General features: G+C 35.0%; 1 protein-coding gene across 5 annotated transcripts in view; it reads left to right on the plus strand.

Moving 5' to 3' along the window:
- The window catches only part of LOC134530792 (ankyrin repeat domain-containing protein 29), a 119740-nt gene that overhangs the window by 78318 nt on the left and 18668 nt on the right, over positions 1 to 22754 (plus strand). For 3 of the 5 annotated variants that reach the window (XM_063365998.1, XM_063366002.1, XM_063366001.1), the window contains 3 exons: positions 911 to 1006; positions 2614 to 2809; positions 6554 to 11853. In XM_063365998.1, coding sequence (XP_063222068.1) covers positions 911 to 1006; positions 2614 to 2808 — 291 coding nt within the window. In that variant the 3' untranslated portion in view covers position 2809; positions 6554 to 11853. Of the gene's footprint in view, positions 1 to 910; positions 1007 to 2613; positions 3534 to 6553; positions 13479 to 19197; positions 19291 to 22754 lie in introns of those variants that run through there. The other 2 variants (XM_063365999.1, XM_063366000.1) reach the window with 2 other exon arrangements.

Below are 22754 nucleotides of genomic sequence, written 5' to 3' on the forward strand. Positions count from 1 at the left end.
ATGCTTCTGTTTAAGTAAGTTATGTTATGTATGAGACTGTTATCTTAACTGGTGTATTTAGGAGTAGCTAAGGAGTGTTTTGTAGCCATTTAGGTTGCCATGTTGGCTAGGAAACTTCAAGGCAATGTTTATGAAAAGTCAACACTGCGAACAACCTTTGTGTAGGTTCAGACAAGAACAGTGTATGTGTTATGACTGTTACCAGGACAAAGTGTGAGTAAGCATAAATCCATGAACATATTTATGGGGAATACACAACAGAGTACAAAATTTCTGCACGAATAATAGCTGATGTAGGTATTTGCCAGTGATTTTGGTATTAGTTTTTATGAATTCTGTTTTGTAATACTTATTCCACCAAAATAGTGTAATGTTTATATGCTGAATTTTAACGAATAATAATTTTTAGTAAATTTTTCTAAAACAGATACATTCAGAAAAATAAAACTAAATCTGCGAGCATTTGCAGTTTAAAAGTGATTGAACAATAGATGCACGATAAAAGAAATTAAATCATTCGTCTGGTATATGTACTTTGGTACAAATTTTTTCTGGAAATAATGACATTCCTTGAATTACAAATAAGAGATGTTTTTTTGTCATTTGAATTAAGTTTTGGTTAAATGCTGCTTAATTCCATGATATAACTTGCATTTCTGGGCTATATGTTGTATCAACTAATATTTTGGTATTATACTGTGTATTGACATGCTTTACAGTGTTATTTCTGTTTCACTACATTCTAACATACAACCTTGTCTCAACTAACGGTACTTTTCACTTTCAATTATTGCTGAACATGTTCCAGGAAGTGTACAGTTAGGCATACTATGACACTCACAGCTGTCATGCAATGAAGAGAATGTATTCTGGGTAGAAGGTAGGATGACGTGGTTTCACCCTTGCGCAGGATGGAGCGACGGCACTGTTCAAGGCCGCCCACAAGGGGCACGCCAGCGTGGTGGAGCAGCTCCTGAAGTATCGCCCGTCGCTGGGAATACTGCCCGTGAGTGCCTCCACCTACTTCCCACCTGGGAGCTCTTGTAAGCAGGGCCATCGTGTTGGGTGGGAGGGGCAGGTGGCACTAGTGGAGGCCCCGATAGTAGGACAATGATTACAAGTCTTAGTGCTAATCAAATCCATTGGAAACTTCACAAGTATTGCAATACATGCAGATCACCTTAACAATTATGGTCATGGTAATGTTTTAGTCTATAGATTTTTTTTTTTAAATTGTGGGTTTTGTTAATTTTACATAAAGTAATGGGGAGGGTACCGCTAAATTTTTTATACCTGAGCCTGTAGTTTCTTTCGATAGCCTTTAGGCACCTACCATTCTTTTCATATGTGTATAATAGTATGTATTTATTTTTACAAACAATTTGTGTGATAGATTTTTGTGGCCAAAAACAAATTTAACTATGTCCACCAATTTATAATGGTTAGTTGATTTTCTTGAAGTTTAAGGCTTGGTCTGACACTTTCATTTTCTTGTCATTTCTATTATTTAAGGGCTATTTCTATCAATTTTTCATTATAGATCTATTACATACGTTGTTACCACATTTTTCTACAGTTATGTCTTATAAAAGTCACACAAGTGTTTGTTATGATAATTATCACTTTTGTAACCTTTTGCAGCAAGCAAATAATATAAAGTTAATATCTAGTGGCAAAATTTACGACCAGACAGAAAATGCAAGAGAGTTATCAACATTCCGTGGGAGACAGACTTTCACGACTTTTAATTGCGTTTAGTGATGTGCCATACTATATGTCTTTGCATTTTGTCTGGTTTCTAGGAATTCTAGCTGTTCAGCCAAAGGTCCTAAGTTCGAAACCTGATCACATCTGGGATTTTTTTATAAAATACTTTCTTTCCAGTTGTCACATATTCCTTCACCTCCATGCTTAAGTACGAACCACTAAAGAATCACCCTGCCATGTGTACATCTGGTGTGCCACAACTTTTAATGCCACAGCATTATCTGTGGTTATTGTGCTCGGCATGGAGCAATTCAGACTCATCATCGTTATCATGTTCCTACATCTGTACCTACTTTAGTGCATTGTGAGCCTCTCCCGAGGTTGCTGGGTGCGCAGCAGATACAGAAAAATCAGGGATTTTCTGATCATCCCTGCGGTTTTCCAGAGGCTCAGGGTGAACAACAAGAGTTGGGCTGTGAGTAGTTTACAATGCAATACCATAACAATATTGATGATGTCACAAAGATAACTGTGCTGACGTCATTAGGATACAGGCGTGGAAATATGGGGGTTTTGGGTAGGGGACATTCACACGTTTGTTTTGCACAAAATATATTTCTTTATGTACTAAAGCCATACATATTCTAGTACAGATCATGATACCAAAAATACATTCCATACACTAATGTCATTTCTTCAAGAAACTTATTTTGTGCTAAACAAACACATGAATATTCCCCATCCAAAACACCTCATTCCCTCACTTGTACCACAAGAACCTAGAGGTCATAATTACTTGTGAACACTAGAATAACATGTTGTAGCATTGTAAAAGTGATTTCTTTTTACTCCCACCCACTTGTTTGTCCTGGCTTGTTCTTCAAAGGGGTATCCTCGGTGTTGCAGAACGGGGAGAGTGCCCTGCACGCGGCAGCCATGTTCGGGCACGTGTCGGTGGTGAAGCTGCTGGTGGGGGCAGGGGCGAGCCCCTCGCTGCGCAACCAGGAGGGCGTGACGGCCCTGCAGCTGGCTCGCGAGGGGAGGCACACCCAGGTGGTCGACTACCTCTCCAGCTTCGCGCTCAAGCAGACGCACCTGTAGCGTGAGTGTCTGCTTTACCAGAGTCTAGACGTGCAACTCCTCGTGAGTTGTGAGCCATCTTAATGCCGTTGCTATTGTTTGTTGGATTTTCAGTCAGTCACGATAGCTCTATTGCAGTTAATCTTTCATTTCAAATTTATTCACGTGTATTTATTAAAAATCATATAACAGTGGTAAAATGTTACGCATGTTTTTACAATCATGTTTTTGCAGCTCAAAAATAACATTTAATAAATATACATCTGGTAATAAAGTTTGTGACCCAAGAAAAAATGCAGAGACAGCTATTGGAATAAATTTACAGAAAAACTTCTGATTTAACAGTAATTTAGGAAAATTAAATAAATTAACTCAAAATATGAGACTGAGCCCTAACTAGACTTATTTTTTGTTGTTGTTTTGATTTGTTGTTGCAGTATACATATTGAACAAAAGAAATAGGATCATTAATGCATGGCCATGATGGGAACATGGTCCCATGAAGGGGATCCAGGTTCAATTCCCAACATGGTCAAACCTGAATTTTGTACATTTGTTACCATGATTCTCATTCAGCTGAATCACTCAGCAGTACACTGTTCCTCACCAAATGGGTTAAAAAATAACTCAATACATTGTGGCAGAATAGTTCTCAGAGCACATTGTCCTAGGTACTATTTCTGAAGCTAAGCCGAGGAAAAGAGGTAATCTGTTGAAGATGAAGCCCAGCTAACAGCATGTTTCTGGTAAGGGGTACTCGTTATTAGTGACAGAATATGTGCAGAATGAAATTCCAGGATTCTTATTGTCCTTAAGAGTTCTTGATTTTCCTGTGTTGTGTATATTCTTGAGAAAGGTTTATATTGCTTTTTCCTTTGAAAGGTCTTTGAAGTTTTAATAATTATAAGCACCACTAATATTGAGAGTCATGTATGTTGGCATTGGAATTATGGAAGATTTCATTGGATTTACAAACGTTTTCAAGATTATCTATGTTTTTGCTCAATAATAGTTTGTTTTAAATTGACTTTGTTAATATTATATTGACTTATGTAACTGATTTAAAATTTAGTAAGGCACTTTATTTGAACTCTTCATGTTAGTACTTGAAATAGTTCATTACTTATAACTAGGGTTAGGCGTTTTCTGCACACCAAAGGCCAAAATTCTGCGATAATGAAACACAAATTCTGCGATAGAAAACAAGAAATTCTGTGATAATAAATGTAAAGTTCTGCAATTTATCAAAAATAGTTTATCACGTTTGAAACATGTATATACAGCCTAAAGAAGCCAGTTTTTACAACGAGCTAACAAAAACAATTTTGAATAGCTGTTTTACCCCCTCTGGCTTCTTTAAAAACGTATTTACTCAAAGACATTTTCATTTACTTTAGTGGATCACGATATATCTATATATTTATATTTTTTAATATGCCGTGTGGCCTACAACACGCGCCAACGGCCATAAGGTCATTCTTTCGTATTCGAAGCCTTGTATCGATTGATTAGTCGATTGATGCGCACATATTTCCATCGACTGTGACTACAGTCGTTTCATAAACGCCGGTAGGATCACTCGCTCAATGTGGTACTCTTCTTATAATCTTATCTTTGGATTCTCTGCAAACAAAATTTATTTTGCCGTATGTGATATTTTGGTAATTCAAACTTGAATTTTTTAACGCCATTGCAGCATTAATTATATGAAAACATATGTTTTATACAATGTTTGGAAATTATTCACTCTGCCCATAATAATTAAGATATTATTTGGGAGAACATAACCCTTGCACACATTATTACTGCACTCAAAATGGACAAAAAAGGTACAGCAAAATTGGTGATTCTGCGATGATTCTGCGATTATGCGGGACTCTTGTAATTCTGCGAAATATTCCGCGATCGCGGAATCGCGGAAAACTCCTAACTCTACTTATAACTCTTGAATAGTCTTTCAAAATATTAAGCAGAATATCTGTATGAATGCTGAATTATTAAGTAAGGCAGACCTTTGAGGGACCAATAAAATTAAGCTATCCACAGAACCAGAATGAAAAGGTTTTCAGAACTACATAACTGTTAGAATTACACTGTGGTAATGAACACAAGAGACGTGGGCTCCACGGTGCTGAAACAAGCTTTACGTCAGTGAGTTCCCAGATGAGACTTACCTCCTTCCGCCACCAGTTATGAGTCAGGAGGCGATTCATGATCCACCTATTGCTTTCTTGAGTGGTATTCTGCATATGTTAATTACCCTCTTTTATTGCATAATCGTCGCACCCATAGTTTAGAGCTTCAAAATTTGGATAAAAAAAACTCTTGTGTAAACATCGCATGATGTTTTTGGTCCTGCTATTAGATTCCGAGCACTTTGTGTAGGTATCTTTTCCGTATAAAACAATGTATTTTATTTTTAAAGTATAAATTTAATATTTATTCGAACATTACCACTTATTTTATTAATGGAAATACAAAGTTGTCTGACGTGTAAATTTTCTTTTAAAGACTTTTTAAACGTATTAACTTTTATCTGTTCGTCTGCGTCGCTGCGGTGTATTGCTTGTAAAAATGGAGCCAGCACTAGTTGGCATCATTCATGTTTGGTTATGTTGCTTCCCGTATAGAGTGCGCTCACGTAGTCGAATATTGATATCTCGCCGATTGCATGCAACGCGCGCTCTCTGTCGAGTTCCGAGTTAACTACATTTAATAGCCCGCACTCTTTCGTGGTAAGTGTGTACTACGACAATAGTTACGCCTTAGTTCACGTCACAGATTCAAGTGGCTTGCGTTTTGGTCACAGATTTTGTTTTTCTATTTAAAGTTGAAGAAAGGTTTTTGTAGCATAAATTATTAATATAAATTGTTTGGTGTGCTCTTGTATACTCAACTTTTTTTTAAAATAAACGTACTTTCCATGAACGGGTTTTGTTTTTATGAATAACTTTACATAACAAAAAAAATTTTTTCCGCATAAACGTTGCACCCCTACTTTTCAAACTTGGTTTTAGTCTAAAATGTGTGACGATTATGCGAGAAAACACGGTAATACATTTGAATTACACGAATTGCACATTATGGTAAAGGTTTATTTATAAAGTCTACTGAGGTGAAAGCATAAAACTTAAATGCTAAATCCTGCTAGGGCAGGCAGAGCATTCATTTCTGACTTTACTATAATTCATGGGGTATGTATCATTGCACTTCCTAAAACCCTGTGCGGTAAGTGTGTTGAGTCGAGACTTCTGGGAAACAAGTTTAATAATAACTTTCAAAAGGTTTGTTTGGTTAGGTTAGCTTAGTAATATGTAATTTACATTTTTTAAAAAGATTTTACACATTTTTAATATAACTGACATAACCTAACCAACCTTTCACTTTTGTTTCTACATATTCTCTTTATTTCCCAAAAGCTGCAACTCTACAAATGTACTTTTAGAGCATACAGTGAATGGAAGTTGGAGACGGCATCTCATAACATCCTAGCCAAGGTGGCATCAGGGTTTTGTGGACGTAAACAGGAAATTATAATTCATTGTCATTCATTCATTATGCATGTTACAGTTTAATAAGCATAAGTGCAACCAAAAAATTACAAAAAATTTGTGTTGATATTTTATTCTAAATTATTATAAAAATTAATTATCTTTAATAGGGGTAGTATAACTAATCACAGACTCCTGCGAAGTATTACTGTAAATTATTAGAAGTAAAGTTTTACATGCCTAAAATTATTTTTCTCTCTCCTGCTTTGTTACAGTAAATGACTGATGCACTTACTATTTCAACGTGAAGAAAAAAACTATCAATGCTACAAATACCTGGAAGATTGCCACTTGTATATTGTATATTTTTCTTAAACAGATCTGATTATATTAAATCAGTATTTGCTATAAATACTGTACATCTCTGTAATGGTTGTTCTCTCAAAAATGTTTAAGATTTGTAAATTTTGTTAAATGTAAGAATGTTATGTTTCGAACATGATACGGTGTGTACTGTTAAATTGTGTGATAGTAATTGAAATTTATGGAGACTCAAGTGTTGCTGCTCATTTTTATAATGTCTTATATGTTATGTAAATAAAGTTATGTATTATTCTTTTTATAAAAGTACTTGTTTAAACTTAAAATTGAAAGATTTTATGCCTTGTCTGTGCTAACTCTGTGTGATTCTCATATGCATTGTAGTTAGAGCCACAGTTATTTTGAGGATTCATTTCACTCCAGGCGAGACTCAACTTGTCTATACACATTCAAGCCTTTTTTTTATAATGCTCATTGGAAGATAACAAGGTGACAAAGTGGGTTACATATGATTGGATAACTGCTTCTACTCCTTGTTTATAACTAGGCCAAATTTGTCAAGGCTTCTTGTCAACATAAGGCCTTCTAAAAGAAATGGGTGGGGTGGGGGGCTGGAGATTCCCAGAGCTCTGACCCGCAGGAATGAGTTTTGAGGATTTTTAAATGCTTGGGTTTATCTTGATAAGGTGAAAATTACAAGTTTGTTGTTAATAGAATTCATAGAAACCTTACAAGTAATGCAAAATATACAGGTGGCATGTATATATAGGGACAAGATCATGTGGTGAATTGCGATAAAGCCAAAATAACTCCGCAAAATGTGTCAATAGAACATACAACCCCAAAATGCAACTGAATACACCATGTAGTAACAAAAACATGAAATCAATCAGCTGTTTGACAATACTTAACTTAAATTACAAAATTTATATCCTTTACTATGCTAAATTCATTGAATGTATTTTATTTAGCATGAAATTTTTACCTAAATATATTAACTAAATGGATCGGAAAAAAATAAATATTTTGTTTGAGCTTGCAGCTCCATTAGTAACACATTTTTACATTAATGATGTTGGAACATTAAAAAAAAGTCTATTTGTGTTCTGTTGTAGTAATGCGTATTGTTATTACAAATGATTTTTCTGTATAAGTGCAATATGTATCAATCAAAATGAGACTATTTTGGTGAAATAAGTATTAAGAAATATTATAGTTTCATATTATTTGAATAATACATTATTTATGAATAAAGTCAATGTATAAAATAAAAACAATAACACCAAACCTTATGTTCTAAAAACAAAATTGACCTAAAAGAAAAAAAACCCATAAAATCTTGTCCTTACATACACAGTTATGGCCACAATAACTTTCAGTTTATTTAATTTTAGTTTTACTTTTTTATGTTGAGGTTTGAAAAGTTGTACATTAATAGTGATGGGGCCCGACTGAAGCTGATGTGTATTGGTTCAATTTTACTTCGCTGCCCAAGTAATCCACGAAATAATTGTGGCTCTAATTATACATACATTAAATTATTATGGAACTATCTTAAATGGTGCGTTAATTTTTTCTGTTGTGTTTAAAGATTTTTTTTTGCATTCATCTACAGACTGCAGTGATTTTTGCAGTGCAAAAGTAAAGTATGATTATGCAGCAAATACACATATAATGTATATAATTATGTGTTTGTTAGGACAACAAATCAATATGGCCTTAATTTTTTTTAAACCTTATAGGTATTTAGGAGATGCAGGAAAAATTTTTAAAGAAAAATTTTTAAAGGTGCACAACATTGTCATCATCTAAAAACATTCTTTATTGTGAAAAATGATTTCATGAATAATTAATGTCTATTAAATTGCTTACAATCATGTTGCATAACAATAAAACTTTATCTGCATAGGTAGCTGGTTCAGTTCAAAGGAGTATATCATCAAAACATCACACTCTCCCCTAGAATCTTATTGCATCACATTTTTATACTGAATTTTTAGGGTACTCCCCCCTCCATAAATTTTAAGCAGTTGCTGATGTTTTTAATGGGTAAATCAAAATTATCTTTGTGTTAGCATAGTATTGGCTAGCATTCAGATTGATCAGCATTTGATTTGATTTTAACTTAAGTGATAAATTATTCTTTATAGCCAAAAACCTTTGTAAATACGTGGTTACTGTACCACTGAACATCTGCAATGCACCTGGAAATAATTGGGCCATGTTAAACAATATTCTACCAACCACAGCAGTTAGAAGAAGCTATAGTATTTTTAAAAATATAATGGCATAATTTTTTTTTTTCATTATTAAATTCAGGTTTGTCTACTTCATGGTAAAGGGTCAAGATTTTATGGTGAATTTTGATAAAGCCAAAATAAACACTTAAAAGAATTTCAATAGCAATTGATCATATAACACCAAAATGCAAGTTTATACACCATATAGCACCTAAATGCAACTAAATTCATTAATTTAACCAAAATTTTAACAAAACTTAACTCAAATTAAAAAAAAACTTTCTATATCTATTTATTAAATCTCTGACTTTTGATGACGTTTTACAGTCCAGCGAACCCGAGTCTGATGAAAGTGAACTGGGTGATGATGAGTTCCAATGTTTTCCAGAAAATTTAGAACCTCAGTTGTTTACACATGCTTTATTTAAATGATTTGGTGAGAGATTTTAGTTTTTATTATATTCAATAAATGTCATATTTATTTAGCATGAAATTTGTGTCAGAATGTATTGACCAAGTGGATAGGAAAAAAATAAGTTTAGATCGTTTACCTTGCATTTCTTATCAACAAATTTTTATATTACTGATATTGGTAGAGTTTTCAAACACAAAAATTCTTGTAGAATTATTTTTATTGTTTCTCATAATCCTGTTCTCTGCATGCTAGTTACAGATTATTTTCCTGTAAAAAAAAGCAATGTGCATCACAGCGAAAATTACTAATACACCTTTTTAGTGGAATTAGTATTGAGAAACATTTTAGTGTCATATTTGTTGACTAATATTCTGTCGTTATGGATAAACACAATACCACCAAAATCTCCTGCGTAAGAAATGAAATGGCATAAAAATAAAACCATAAAATCTTGTCATTACTTATACTACTTCATTAGTAAGATTTTCAAATTTCCTAATACCTAAAAAAAAATATTTACACTATCTAAGCTGAAAAGCGTCGGCTGCAATATTTATTGTATTATTTTGGTCAGAAGTGATGAGAGTTGGTTGACATATTTTGTAGCTTGTGAAAGCAAACTCAAGCAAAGTATGTGTAAACGAACCTGCTAAACATGATTCTCCTTAGATGCAGTTGATCCATGGTTGTGGATTAATTAGCATCATGTTACAGTATGGATAAGTAATATTATAAATTATATCTCATTATATTTTTATATGTTTACATTGGAGGCAAAGGTTATGGTAATAAGACTTATTAACTGTAGGTAATGATTATATTATATTGAAGGGTAATATTTTTTTAATTGTAATATTTTGGTGATGTTATTGTATGTTTAAAAACATACCTCACACTGTTACCCTAAAGAGTTGTAAATATGTAAGGTGTAGATACTTTGAAAGAAAGGGTTTTAAATAGTGAAGTATCAGTGAGGTGTTAGTGTAAAGGATAAATTGCTGAGTTGGAGGTAGCATATGTCATAGACATATAAGGTAACGTTGCTTTATAAGCACAGTGGAGTTAGTGACCATCACAGGCCATTATTGTAACTTTCTAGGTCATATTAAAATTAAATTGCAGTTTTTTTTTAACTGTGAAAAATGATTGCAAGCTGTTAAAAAGAATAAGGAAATTTTTACAAGATTAAGGAAAGGTCCTGTAGGAAAGCCATTAAAATTTTTTTGGAGTGTAGAATCTTACCCTTTAACAATAATTTGAGCATGTTGTTGTTTATAAATGATCTTTCACATACAATTTCATTTTATTCCCCAATATTTTTCACTCTTAAGACAATCTGTAATATGCAACCTATGAACTTAAAACCTACTTTTAAGTGTTTTTTTTTTGTTGCTTTTTTATGTACCTATGTAGGCCCTATGCATTTCTTTGAATTTATGAATTATCACAATGAAACATTTGTCACTACATTTATATGTTGAGGTATTATAAATTTCCTGTATCTTTTTTGCTTTATAAATATGGCCACATTATGTAAACTGTGCTTTTAACTAAATTCTGGTCATGCTACAAAAAATATTAGATATCTTGGCTGTATTTTTTGTGGATTTTTTGCCTTCTTGTGTGGATAGCCTTCTCTTTTCCACGCATTGTTTATATAAGCATAGGTCAGGTTTCAGGTTTTGAGTCCTCATTGACACAAGGCGAATAGTATGGTGTTAAAATTGTCTCCCATAGATTTCCATACCTAAGATTGCTAAAGGCATTACATACACTTCAAACCATAAGATTCTTAAGTCAAATTTTGAAATGAGCTGAAGATGTCTGGGGTTATTTTCTGAAGAAATTTTAGTTTAAAGCATGTTTTCTGCCTCCAATTGAACTTCTGGTGGGCAAAGCAAATTTGAAAAAAATCATTTGACCAACATTTTTTTTTTGTATACAAATTCTTTGTCTTTTTGAAAACAGCAGCTTTCAATATTTCCTAATCCTATTAATTTTATTTATCCATGTGCTCACAAAAGAATGAAACTCTAAGCTGTTCAAAACTTGACCTTTTTGTGTGTTTGTGCAAGAGGTTTGTATGTTCAGAATACATACAAGGAAAAAACATTGTAGCAATAATTTATGTATTATTTTCTTAAAATATAGTTTTTTTTTTCCACTTACAAACTTTTAAATTGTTTTTCAAGGTAGTTAAGTCACAAAGTAATTTAATTCAGAACTTATGAAGATTTTTTCATGTATAGTTATCTCCTGTGCATTGTATGCTGTTGCTAGCTGTTAAGAAATTTTTCTGTTATGTATCACAAAAAAAACCTCAGTGGAGAAAAAAATTTCCTAGAATTTTAGGAAACTAGAGAGATAAAATTGTAAAGCTGGCGAACAGAATTTGTAACTTAAATGGTTGTCATTTAATTGTGTTCGCTCAAATTGTGTGGTTTGGGAATGAATCTCAACCAGTTAACATGTACATGGTGTTTTTGAAGTAAAAAAAAAAACAATAATGTTACAGTTGTCTTTGTTTATGTTAGTTGAATGGTACATGTGTTGATATTTACAAAATTTTGAATTTGAAAATATATACTTGCATGAAAAATATGTGTATGATATTTTATACTATAAAAAATCCTGCTATCAAAATATGGTTTATGGTACAATCCTTTTCCTTTCGTGAGCTTAAAACATCTCCAGTCACTTTACTTTTAACTTGTGCCAGCGTATGAAATGAAAACTTTACTGTGGAAATTCCTTTTTTATTAAAAGATTATGTTATTAATTATGATTAATTTGTAGCCAAATCAATCATTTCTGATTCTCTTCTTGAGAGAGTTTCCCTTGTAATGTTGTGCAAGCCTGGTCATTATTTGTCATGTCTCTTTTGATTTATATTATTACTTACTGAAGCATCATATTCTTGATGCTCATACAAAGGAATGTCATTAGTGAGCCTGATTTGTTCCTCCACATCTTGCTGGTATGTATTTGGAATACTCTGGGGGGTAAAAGTAAATGTGACACATCATTAAGGTTCCTGATTTGCTGAGTGCAGTACACCAGCGATCTCTTTGAGATACGTCCTAATTTACAACTAAATGCACAGCACCACCCAACAGATGTGTCCATACCTGTTCTGAATTATTTCATCAAGTGGTTCCTTTACAGTAAAGGCCGTGCTGGAAAAGCGCCTACCTGGGCACACATACGGTGTGCAGAGCTTCAGAAGAAACCATGCAATTTGAAGGAACGTTCATAGTGGATGAGGAGTCCTGGTTCCATTTTTCGTTTTAAAACTTTATTTTTATAAGAGGGTTATGGTAGAAACTTACAACTACTAAAATTACAAACTTTTTTATTTACTACACATTCTGAAGAACATTGCATCACATTTTTATACTGAATTTTTAGGGTACTCCCCCCTCCTCCATAAATTTCAAGCAGTTGGTGATGTTTTTAATGGGTAAATCAAAATTATCTTTGTGTTAGCATAGTATTGGCTAGCATTCAGATTTATCAGCATTTGATTTGATTTTAACTTAAGTGATAAATTATTCTTTATAGCCAAAAACCTTTGTAAATATGTGGTTACTGTACCACTGAACATCTGCAATGCACCTGGAAATAATTGGGCAAAGTTAAACAATATTCTACCAACCACAGCAGTTAGAAGAAGCTATAGTATTTTTTAAAATATAATGGCACAATTTTTTTTTGCCAACTCACTGAGTTTATCTTTTTTTTCTCCTGAATCTTAAGTTTTTATCACCGTCCAAGAATTAATTTTTAATTTAGGTTAGTTCTAGCCATTATCTATTCATTAATTTATACATTTATCATATTTTAACAAAAAAATATCATAGTGTGAAAACTAACACTTATGTTCATATAAGCATGAAACATCAATTTTGATGTGCCGTTAAATGGTTAGTAGTGAAATGCAGGAAGTATTTATCACTTTGGCTATAAGCAAGTAAGGTGGCTATATGTTGTCTTGTAGCTGTGAAAACAAACTAATCTCTGGGTCCTAGAAGTGTTATCTGTAGACAAATCACCCGGTGATAACAGAGCAGTGTGTTCAAGTTCTCTCTCTGACCTTATCTCACATTCTCTATGTGAAGCTATAGTAGATGTGCCTGAGTTTTGAAATGGTGTTTCTATAATTGATTCATACATATATATGTTTATTTTTAGATGATCAAAGATAGACTTCAGGACCTGAGGGCGGTAAGCTTTGTTATTTCTCTACCTTTTAATTTACTTGTGAGAATGTTACATTGGTGCACTTTTATGCTCAATGTGATGTTTGCACTATTCTTTTTTCATTTAAAATTATTTCCATATAAATTTGAGGTTATGTTATTACATTGGAGAAGAGTTGCTACTGCATGTAGCTCTTTAAAAAAATAATTTTACAATACTAAACATTAGTTTTGTGAATTCTTGCCAGTATTTATGAAATGGGAAAAAAGAATGTAAAGAATGCAAATTTCATTGTTTCACTAGATGGAATCTTTATTGCTGATACATCTGGTACATTTCATTGAGCCAATTTATATTCAATTGAGTGTTGGTAGCTACTGATTAAAATCAAGATGAGCATATAATTAAATAAATTATAAAGGCATTCACTGTCATTTTCTGAATGAATATTCAAGTCATGTGTAAAGTCACTTAAAAGTTGATGAATTTCAGTTGCAGTCTAGTGAAGTTTTGGTAGACATTTAAGTCACTAAATTCAGGGCTTATTGAATTTTTGAGAAGCCTAAGATTTATCTATCACCAATCAGTCTTGACTGTTTCTGAAGTTTGCAGTTTGCTTGTGAGGCCGGAATGAAAAACAATCCTTTTGCGAGAGTTCAAACATTCTCACAATTTGAAAGTGTTTTAAATATTTTAGTTTTAATCACATCAATGTTCAAACACCTGAACTCATGGAGAAAAACATAAAGAATACAATTTTATGAGATTTTAACTGTCTAACAAGCATTTTACATAATATTTATGTAATTGACGTGACCTAACCCCATGGTATTAGGAAGAAAGGAGGTAAGGGCATGCGCATCTTCCCTCCCTCCACTCCCAGGCCTCTGACGTCACCTGGCGGCCAGGCCATGTGCCTGGAGGGGCGGGCGCTGCACGTGTTTACCAGGAAGTTGTTTGCCACTCTTGGTACGCCATTGTCTGTGATTGACCTCGTGAATTGTTTAGGAGACAGCAGCGGTTTTAAATATACTTATATATAATATTATTTGTATTAGTTTATTATAAGTTATAATTCAACTCACATATATGCAAGACTTTATTTAGAAACCATGTCATACTGCTCTGTCTTTGGGTGCAACAATAGCAGTAGGCGAAATAAAAGTGTGAAATACTTTCGTTTTCCTACTTGCTCTGAAATTCAGAAGTTATGGATAAACTGCTGTCGAAGGGCAGATGTAATTAATGTCAAAACCGGTAAGTCATATTATAATACACCACTTTTAATATTGTTTACACGAGAATTAAATCGTTTCTATGTTGTCAATAATCTATGTACGTGTTTTGTTCATTTTCAGCACAAGTATGTTCCGCTCATTTTAGCGAAGAGTGCTTCTACAAAAGCTTACGAGAGAAACTGCTAAATTACTCACCGGTGAGAACTCGAAAATTAAAGAAGGACGCAGTGCCTAACTTGAAGCTTCCAAACGTTACCTGCACTGTACAGTTAAATAGAACTGAAAGACAGAATATCAGAACAAGGAAGAACTTAGTAAGGGAAATTCTACTACATGCAAACAGAACAACAGAGTGAGTAGTAATTAAAATCTGTATACTAGCATTAATTTGTCGTAGTAGTAACATTAATTCAACATGCAGAGCGATTTTTAATGATGAAGAACACATTTTATATATCTGTCTAAAACATGTTTATGGGTATTTTTTGCTGGCTTGCGTTGTGTTTTTATTTAACAAATAATATTTCCGAGAATATTAATTTTTATTTTATTTTTTACATGCTTTTATATCATCGTGATAATTTAATTATTTAATTTTCACTCGTATTAATTCTGTGAAACCCACAAATGAATTACTCTGCTAAATTTAACCGCCTATAATTACGTATTTATTTATCGTTGCTGTATATTTTATTCTCGTGAAAATTCCCTTACAAAGTGAATTAACTTTTGAATTAGGCTTATATATGACCTTAAAATTCTGAAGTATAAATGTTTAGAATTGTCCCATATTGTATTGTAGGTCTATATACTGTTGAGATAATGTTAGTCCTATTTCAATTACTGCAAAGTGATTATTAAAGTATAATATAAGTTTTGAAAACTAATACATATAATATAGCATTAATGAATTTCAATAGCTCTTATATGTTTGTAAATAAAATTCAATACAATTAAATTTCATTTGTCAACGCTTGGTTTTTACAGGCTGAGTCCGAACACCGAAGAGCATGAATCACTGCCGCCTGTCTCTACTGCCTGCCAAGACTCGCCTCCTGTTGGTTCCGAGGATGATGTTCGAAAACTTCACGATAGGATTCGAGAACTGGAATCACAGGTAAAAGAAACTTTGATTAAAAATAAAGAATTAGAAAAAGAGAAGACATCTCTGAAGGAAGAAATGGAAGCAATTAAAACACTGCACACTGATTCTAATATTAAAGTGCAGGAAGTGTTAGGGAGATTTTTCACTCCGGGACAGATTCGTTTGATTTTACAGAATAAGAAACAAAGGATTTGTTGGTCTGCAGACGATATTGCTGCTGCCATTTCTTTGAAGAGTGTAAGTGCGAAAGCATATTGATACCTTAGAAACAAGCTTAATTTTCCATTACCTGATTTAAGTACTCTACGGAAGTGGGCTTCGCAGTTAGATTGTAACACGGGCATTTTATACGATGTTGTGGCTTTGATGAAATGCAAGAGCAGGGAACTTGGAGATTTTGATAAAGTCACTGTCATTTCTTTCGATGAGATGAAAATTAGTAATCAGATATGTATGGACAGGAAAGAGCAACAGATTCTAGGTCCTTACAATTACGTACAAGTTGTAATGGCTCGTGGCCTCTTGAGTAACTGGAAACAACCTATTTACTATAATTTTGACGAACCCATGTCTGAAACAACACTGAAGAAAGTGATCGTGTGTTTAGAAGAAAGCGGTTACAAAGTTTGCGCGGCAGTAAGCGACATGGGAGGAGGTAATCTAGCTGTTTGGAAGCAACTCGGCATATCTCCTATCAACACATCATTTAAAAACCCTCATGATAGCACCAGGCTAGTTTATGTTTTTCATGATGCGCCACATTTATTAAAACTAGCACAAAATCATTTTATTGATAAAGGCTACGTCCTTCAGTCAGAAGTTATTGATAAAACATCTATTGAAAAGCTACTGTGCAAATCAACACATGATCTCAAATTAGCACCGAAACTGACCCAAAATCATCTTGATGTCCAAGGGAGTGGAAGGCAGAAAGTCAAAATTGCTGCACAATTATTTTCAAACATGGTTTCGTATTCACTGAAGTATGCATATGCTAATAACCTTATTGAACCTGACGCTAGTGTGATCTCAACATCAAATTTTCTCAAATTATTTAATGACTGGTTTGACATTTTTAATTCTTCTGTTCCACAAACTGCATACGGGAAAGGTTTGGTTCATCAGGATAAGATTTTATGTGAAAAGACAAACACAATCGAACTGCTGAGAGTTAAAGGCGGGAAACATAAATTGCCTTTTCAGAAGGGAATTCAGATAAACAATCAATCTTTGAAAGTTTTATTCGCCTACTTAAATAATTCATTGAATGTTCGGTACATCACGACTGTTAAACTTAATCAAGATGTATTAGAATGCTTTTTTTCATATATCAGAGGAATGGGCCATCAAAATACACATCCATCACAAGTAGAGTTTAAATACAGGCTAAGAAACTATGTATTTGGTAAGCATTCTGCTGCAGTTTTTTCTGAGAAACAAAATACCAACGAGAGACCTGAAGAATCGTGCTTGCTTGAGGTCGCATCTCATGTTTGCGAAGGAGAAAAATATGTGGGTGAACGTAACAACTTATTACTTCAAAGAGAATTTGACGTAGCATCAAAGCTGCAAATGGAAACTTTAGCTGCAAGTGACTGTGTAGAGGAATTTCCTTTCGAACACAATGAACATTCTGAATTGACGGAACATTCGATAAGGAACGAAGGGTTAAAATACATTGCAGGCTATGTTGCTCACCGCTTCAGAAATGCACATCCTGAGCTCGGCTCTGTGAAATTGACAACGGGAAATTCTTTTATTGCTACACAATCTGCGGGAGGCTTAGTGAATCCCGAAAATGAATTTCTTGAAAAAATTTCTGTCGCAAAAAAATGTTTCAACGCTTTTCATGGTCCACTATTTTCCACTGATAAAAATATATTTGAACTTTTGACAGGTGTAATTATGAAAGAAATAGGGAATACCTTACCTTTTAAAGTTGTTCACTGCTTCGTAAGGACAAGGACGTATATACGCATCAAGCATTTGAATATAAAAAACAAAAATGAAAAGGACAAGAAGAGGAAAGAAATAATCAAAATGAAAAAAATTATTAACTAATTTTGTTGAAAACGGTACACTACTGTCACATAGGCTGTCAAGGTTTCTACGGAGTTGAACATAAACTTTATGTTTTGTGTAGTAAAAATTTTTGAATGCATTATCTTGTTCCGTGAGTATGCACATGTCGAAAATAATAAATATTTTTGTTAATTTTTTATGTTTCCCAGGTATTGTTGTGTTCAAATAAAAAAAAAATTGTGTTTCGTAAATGTATACTTCTTTCATATTTTTTTTTTTGTTTACTATAAAGTTCTACTTTGGTAAGTAATTTTTGTAACACGTTTGACTGGCCTACATGTTAATGCAAGTTCTAACTACTTCAGAAACACTCATATATATAATTGCATTAATTAAGTAAAAAATGTATTTGTGATCGTTCGCAACGTTGTCGGCCGGTTCAACATTGTACATACCGCTGTCACCAATGAGGTAAAATAAACCACAGTAGCTGGCTGAATAGGGGCCGAGCGTGTTAGCCGAGCGGAGAGACAAGCCAGGTGGCCGCCAGATGACGTCATGCGCAGTAGCCGTCGAAACTCGTCGGCCGCTTGCCTGCCCCCTGACCTAACCCAACCAAACCAATTTTTCATTTTAGTTAGGATCACCTAGATGTGTGAAAATCTACCCTCCTGGGGAAAAATTAAACCAATATTTGTGAGATTTTATTAATGTAAAAAGAACAAGCCTATCCTACCTTTACTTTAAGACAGAAAAAAAAAAATCAGTACTGGCACAAACTTTATTTATTGTGGTAGCTGTTTGGGGTCAGTGAATATTAGGTTTCTCAAATTTTTCTGTAGTGAGAGCTGTCATTATACACTCTAATCTGGGTGGGGAGTGCTTCCTGGCTGGCTGGTGTAGCTGGTTAATCAAGGGCCACTTTCTACGCATTGGCTTTGGTGGTTTGGCCAGTCGAGGATAAGCACCGGTCCGTCATTGGCTGGATCTGTTGTGCTTGTGTTCAGGCAGTGCTTGGTGGGACTGTCCAGCTAGTTAAAAATGATATCTTCTTTCTTGTATGCCTGTCTTGGTTTTGGCATATTTTGAAGTTTAAATCCTGCTTTATTTATATCTCTATTCCTTGTTCAAGTTTCAAGAATATTTTAATATTTCCATTACTTCTCTAATGTATTTTTCCCTTATAGTTGAGGAATTTGTTATAGTGTACAAGTTGTGATATTCAATATACAGTTTGGTAAAGTTGAATCAAATAAAAATTGTGTACACATATTCATTTAAGTATACTGCTCAGAAGTGTGTAAACCATAGTTATTGTACACATGCAGTTATATTTTATTATCGTGGTGGCAGCTGTGATGTGTTTTGGTTGTTTTAGCGTCAGCCTGGGGGATTCAGCCAAGTGAATCAAGTCACTATTCTTATCAACAACACAGATGATTCGAACCAGATTACAGCATTCCTTGCAGAGGTATATTCAAATTACATTACAGTTTACCTGAAAAAACTTAACTTTTGGTACTTGGTTATGTAAGAACTATATACTAATACTGAACTGTTCAAAAATGTAAAACATCATGAAGGGCATTGAAAATGCATTTTAATGTGAGAAATTCTTTAAAGAGAGGTACTTTATAATGGCGTTCGAATGTAAATGATAATGCAGTTTTGTATTTATTTCTTTCTTTCTTTCACAATTGCCACAGCTAAAACGACAGTTTATTTTTAACTTTATTCCATAGCAACAAAGTCATTAGCAATGGATACATATGAGCACAAATTCAGGGATTTTTAGGTCATAGTCTATGACAAGGAACCATCCAAGTATTTTCCTGGAGTGATTTTAGGATAGTGTGGAACATTTAAATCAGGTTGAGGGAATGATGTTTTTGAATCAAATGAAGGACAATGTTTTATTATTGTGCCATCTCACTCAGTAAAACAATTGCATTTTTAGGCTGTGTGTTGTGTTACATTTAGAAAACTTTTCATAATTAATCTTTTAGACTTAGAGGAATTCAGTGTGGTGGGATTAACTGTGAGAGGCATACAAAATACACATTGAGACAAAATCAGTACAACATCTAAATGAGCTATATACTTTGTAGATTGAAACTGCATGTAGGAAATTAAATCTGAGAGTTGCAAAGGTCGACAATGTAATTTTTAAAATGTGGCGACATGGCTCTAGGAGGGAAGAGAGGTGTAGGCTTTTTCTCTAAAATTATCTAAAATAAGAATTCATAAAGAGAATCACTCATAAAGGTGCATAGTATTTCAGATGATGATATATTGTCTGCTTAAAAATTATAATAAATACAATAATTTCAAACATGATTCAATTTCAGAAAAAATGTTAATGATATAAACCAAACAAAAATGTATCCCATGTGGCTTTAACAAGCTGTAGGCAAACTAACAAACCTGTTAAGCAATAATCTAACTATGTCTACATTGAAATACACCTGTAATTTAACCTTATAAATAGGGACAAGTTTATATGGTGAATTGAAATAAAACCGAGATAACACCTCAAAGCATGGTCAATACAACATGTAAAACTGAAATGCAAGTTAATACACCATTTAACATCAAAATGTAACTAAAAACATGACATTTATGAGCAATTTGGTAAAACTTAACTCAAATTACAAAAATTTTACTTTTGACCATAGTAAATTCATTGAATGTAATTTATTTAGCATGAATTTTATACCAAAATGTATGACTAAATGGGTTAGAAAAAATAAATATTATATGTTTTGAGCTTGCAGCTCTATTAGTAACACGTTTATTACAGTAATGACATTGGCACCTTTTTTCAAACACACAAAAATTTGCAGATGTTTTTTTATGAGTAGTTCTGTTCTAGACATGCTTATTACTAATGATTCTATTGTGGAAGTGCATTGTGTCCGGCAAATTAAGACTATTTTGGTGAAATAAGTTTTAAGAAATATTTTAGTTTCATATATGTTCAATAATACACTATTTTTTTTATGAATAAAGACAATATATAAAAATAAAAACAATATCACTGAAGTCACTCTTATTAAAAATTAAATTGATCTTAAATGAAACCATAAAATATTGTACCTACTTATAAATGTGAGGGCTGATCGCGCATTGCCGGTGATTTCGAGATGTTAACTATGGGCGCCACCACGTGGAAGGGCACGTGGACCCGGCGGAGTCTCTCACTTAGGGCGTGACGTAGCCCAAGTGGGGACGAGTTACCAGCCCTTTCTATCCTAGCTACCCAGACCTGGCCCGCTCTAGGCGTCGGGCACGCCACACTCCTAGACTCACTCACCACGTGATTAAATAAGTACTCACTTTATATTTATTCTCCAGATTTAATTTCACTAACACGTCTCTCTACACGCCCGTTACACGTTACACATTACACGGTTAAAAAGCCTGAGGCACGAATCGGTTTAGGTGAGGGCATGGTCCACACACGTGGCCATACTGCAAAGTATACTTATTACACGGTGATGAAAAACTCGACTGAGACAATTAATTAATTAAACAGCCCGCTGACCGAGAGCTGCCCCGAGGATGACGAACGAAAGCGATTTAAAAAGAATTAACGATACAGAAATTACTTGGTCAGTGATGAACAAAGGTTGAGGTCCCCGGGGTGCTGGCGCGTCTGCTCTCGGTCAGTGATGAAGATGGACTGGGGTGAGCTCATCGCTCGCAGGTGGCAACATGGCGCCCTTCGCGCCAACACAATTACCGTTACTGTATTCTACGACTCCGTGCCCCGGCGAAAGTTGAGTAAATTACAGATAAACATTAAAAATATATAAAAATTACTGACAATGGAAAGTTTGTTACTATTTACTTATTTAATGATAATTCATATAAAAGCATTCCTATCCTCGTCCAAGTCCGTGCCTGTTCGGGTCCGCCCGGGCAACGTCTATAGTTATTTAAGGTAACCTATTTAAATTACAGAAAACACAAGTAAATTGCACAACACTGGGGCAAAGACGAATGAAAACAAAAAGGGTTTACAAATAATATTAAAACGTAGCAAATTAGGGGTGCGGCGCACTGCAGCTAAGCGCCCTCTTGCCGGGCTAGACACACACGCACACACGCACGCACGAGCGGGAGGTTTGAACTGAAACGGTGGTTGGGCGGTGCCATATCGGGCTCAAAGGGGCCGCAGGCCCGGACGACGTCAATTGCCCCCTCCGAAAGTAGGCCGATATGACAGCGCCGTTTGACAGATGGTTGGGGGGCGTTGCCTGTGGTGTTTACGTCGCGCACTCCCACGTGGCAATGTTGATGTTTATGTTTGTGCGGGCAGGTGGCAATGTTGACATGACGGACGGACAAGCAATGTTTACACGATGGAAGGGCGAGCAATGTTTACATGATGGCGGCGAGCAATGTTTACAAAATGACAGTTGAGCAATATTTACACTATGGAGGACGATACACACGGACAGAATGGGCGCTGGCTGACTAACCTTGTGGGTGGTGACCCACCAGTTGTCCCGAGCCCCAAATCTGCGTCAGCTGCGGCTGCGGCGGCTGCTGCGTGTGATAGCGTGGCGGTGGCCAGGGCGCCGGCCGGCAGGGGCGGCGGCGGCCAAGGTCAGGCGGCTCGTGGCAGGCGGGCAGCAAGCGCGGGCGGCGCTCGGCACGGCCCGGCTCAGCCTCGCCGACAGGCGGGCGCTTCGCGGCCCGTCGTGACAGACGGGTGACAGGTGTCGAAGTCCGGGTGGTGGTCACGTTCGGTGGTGGGACGGTCGGGCGTCCCGGCGTCGTGGCGTCGACCTGCATCGCGACAGGCGGATGTAGGGAGCTCAGGCGACTCTTCACGGTGCGGCGTCCCAATGTTGCCAACTTGCGACATTTGGGTGGCGTCTCGTGCGGCAGGGCACTTGACCGGTGTTCCGGTACTGCGGCGATCGGCGT

This window comes from Bacillus rossius, chromosome 3 (genome assembly GCF_032445375.1).
Source record: "Bacillus rossius redtenbacheri isolate Brsri chromosome 3, Brsri_v3, whole genome shotgun sequence".
NCBI classification, from domain to species: domain Eukaryota; kingdom Metazoa; phylum Arthropoda; class Insecta; order Phasmatodea; family Bacillidae; genus Bacillus; species Bacillus rossius.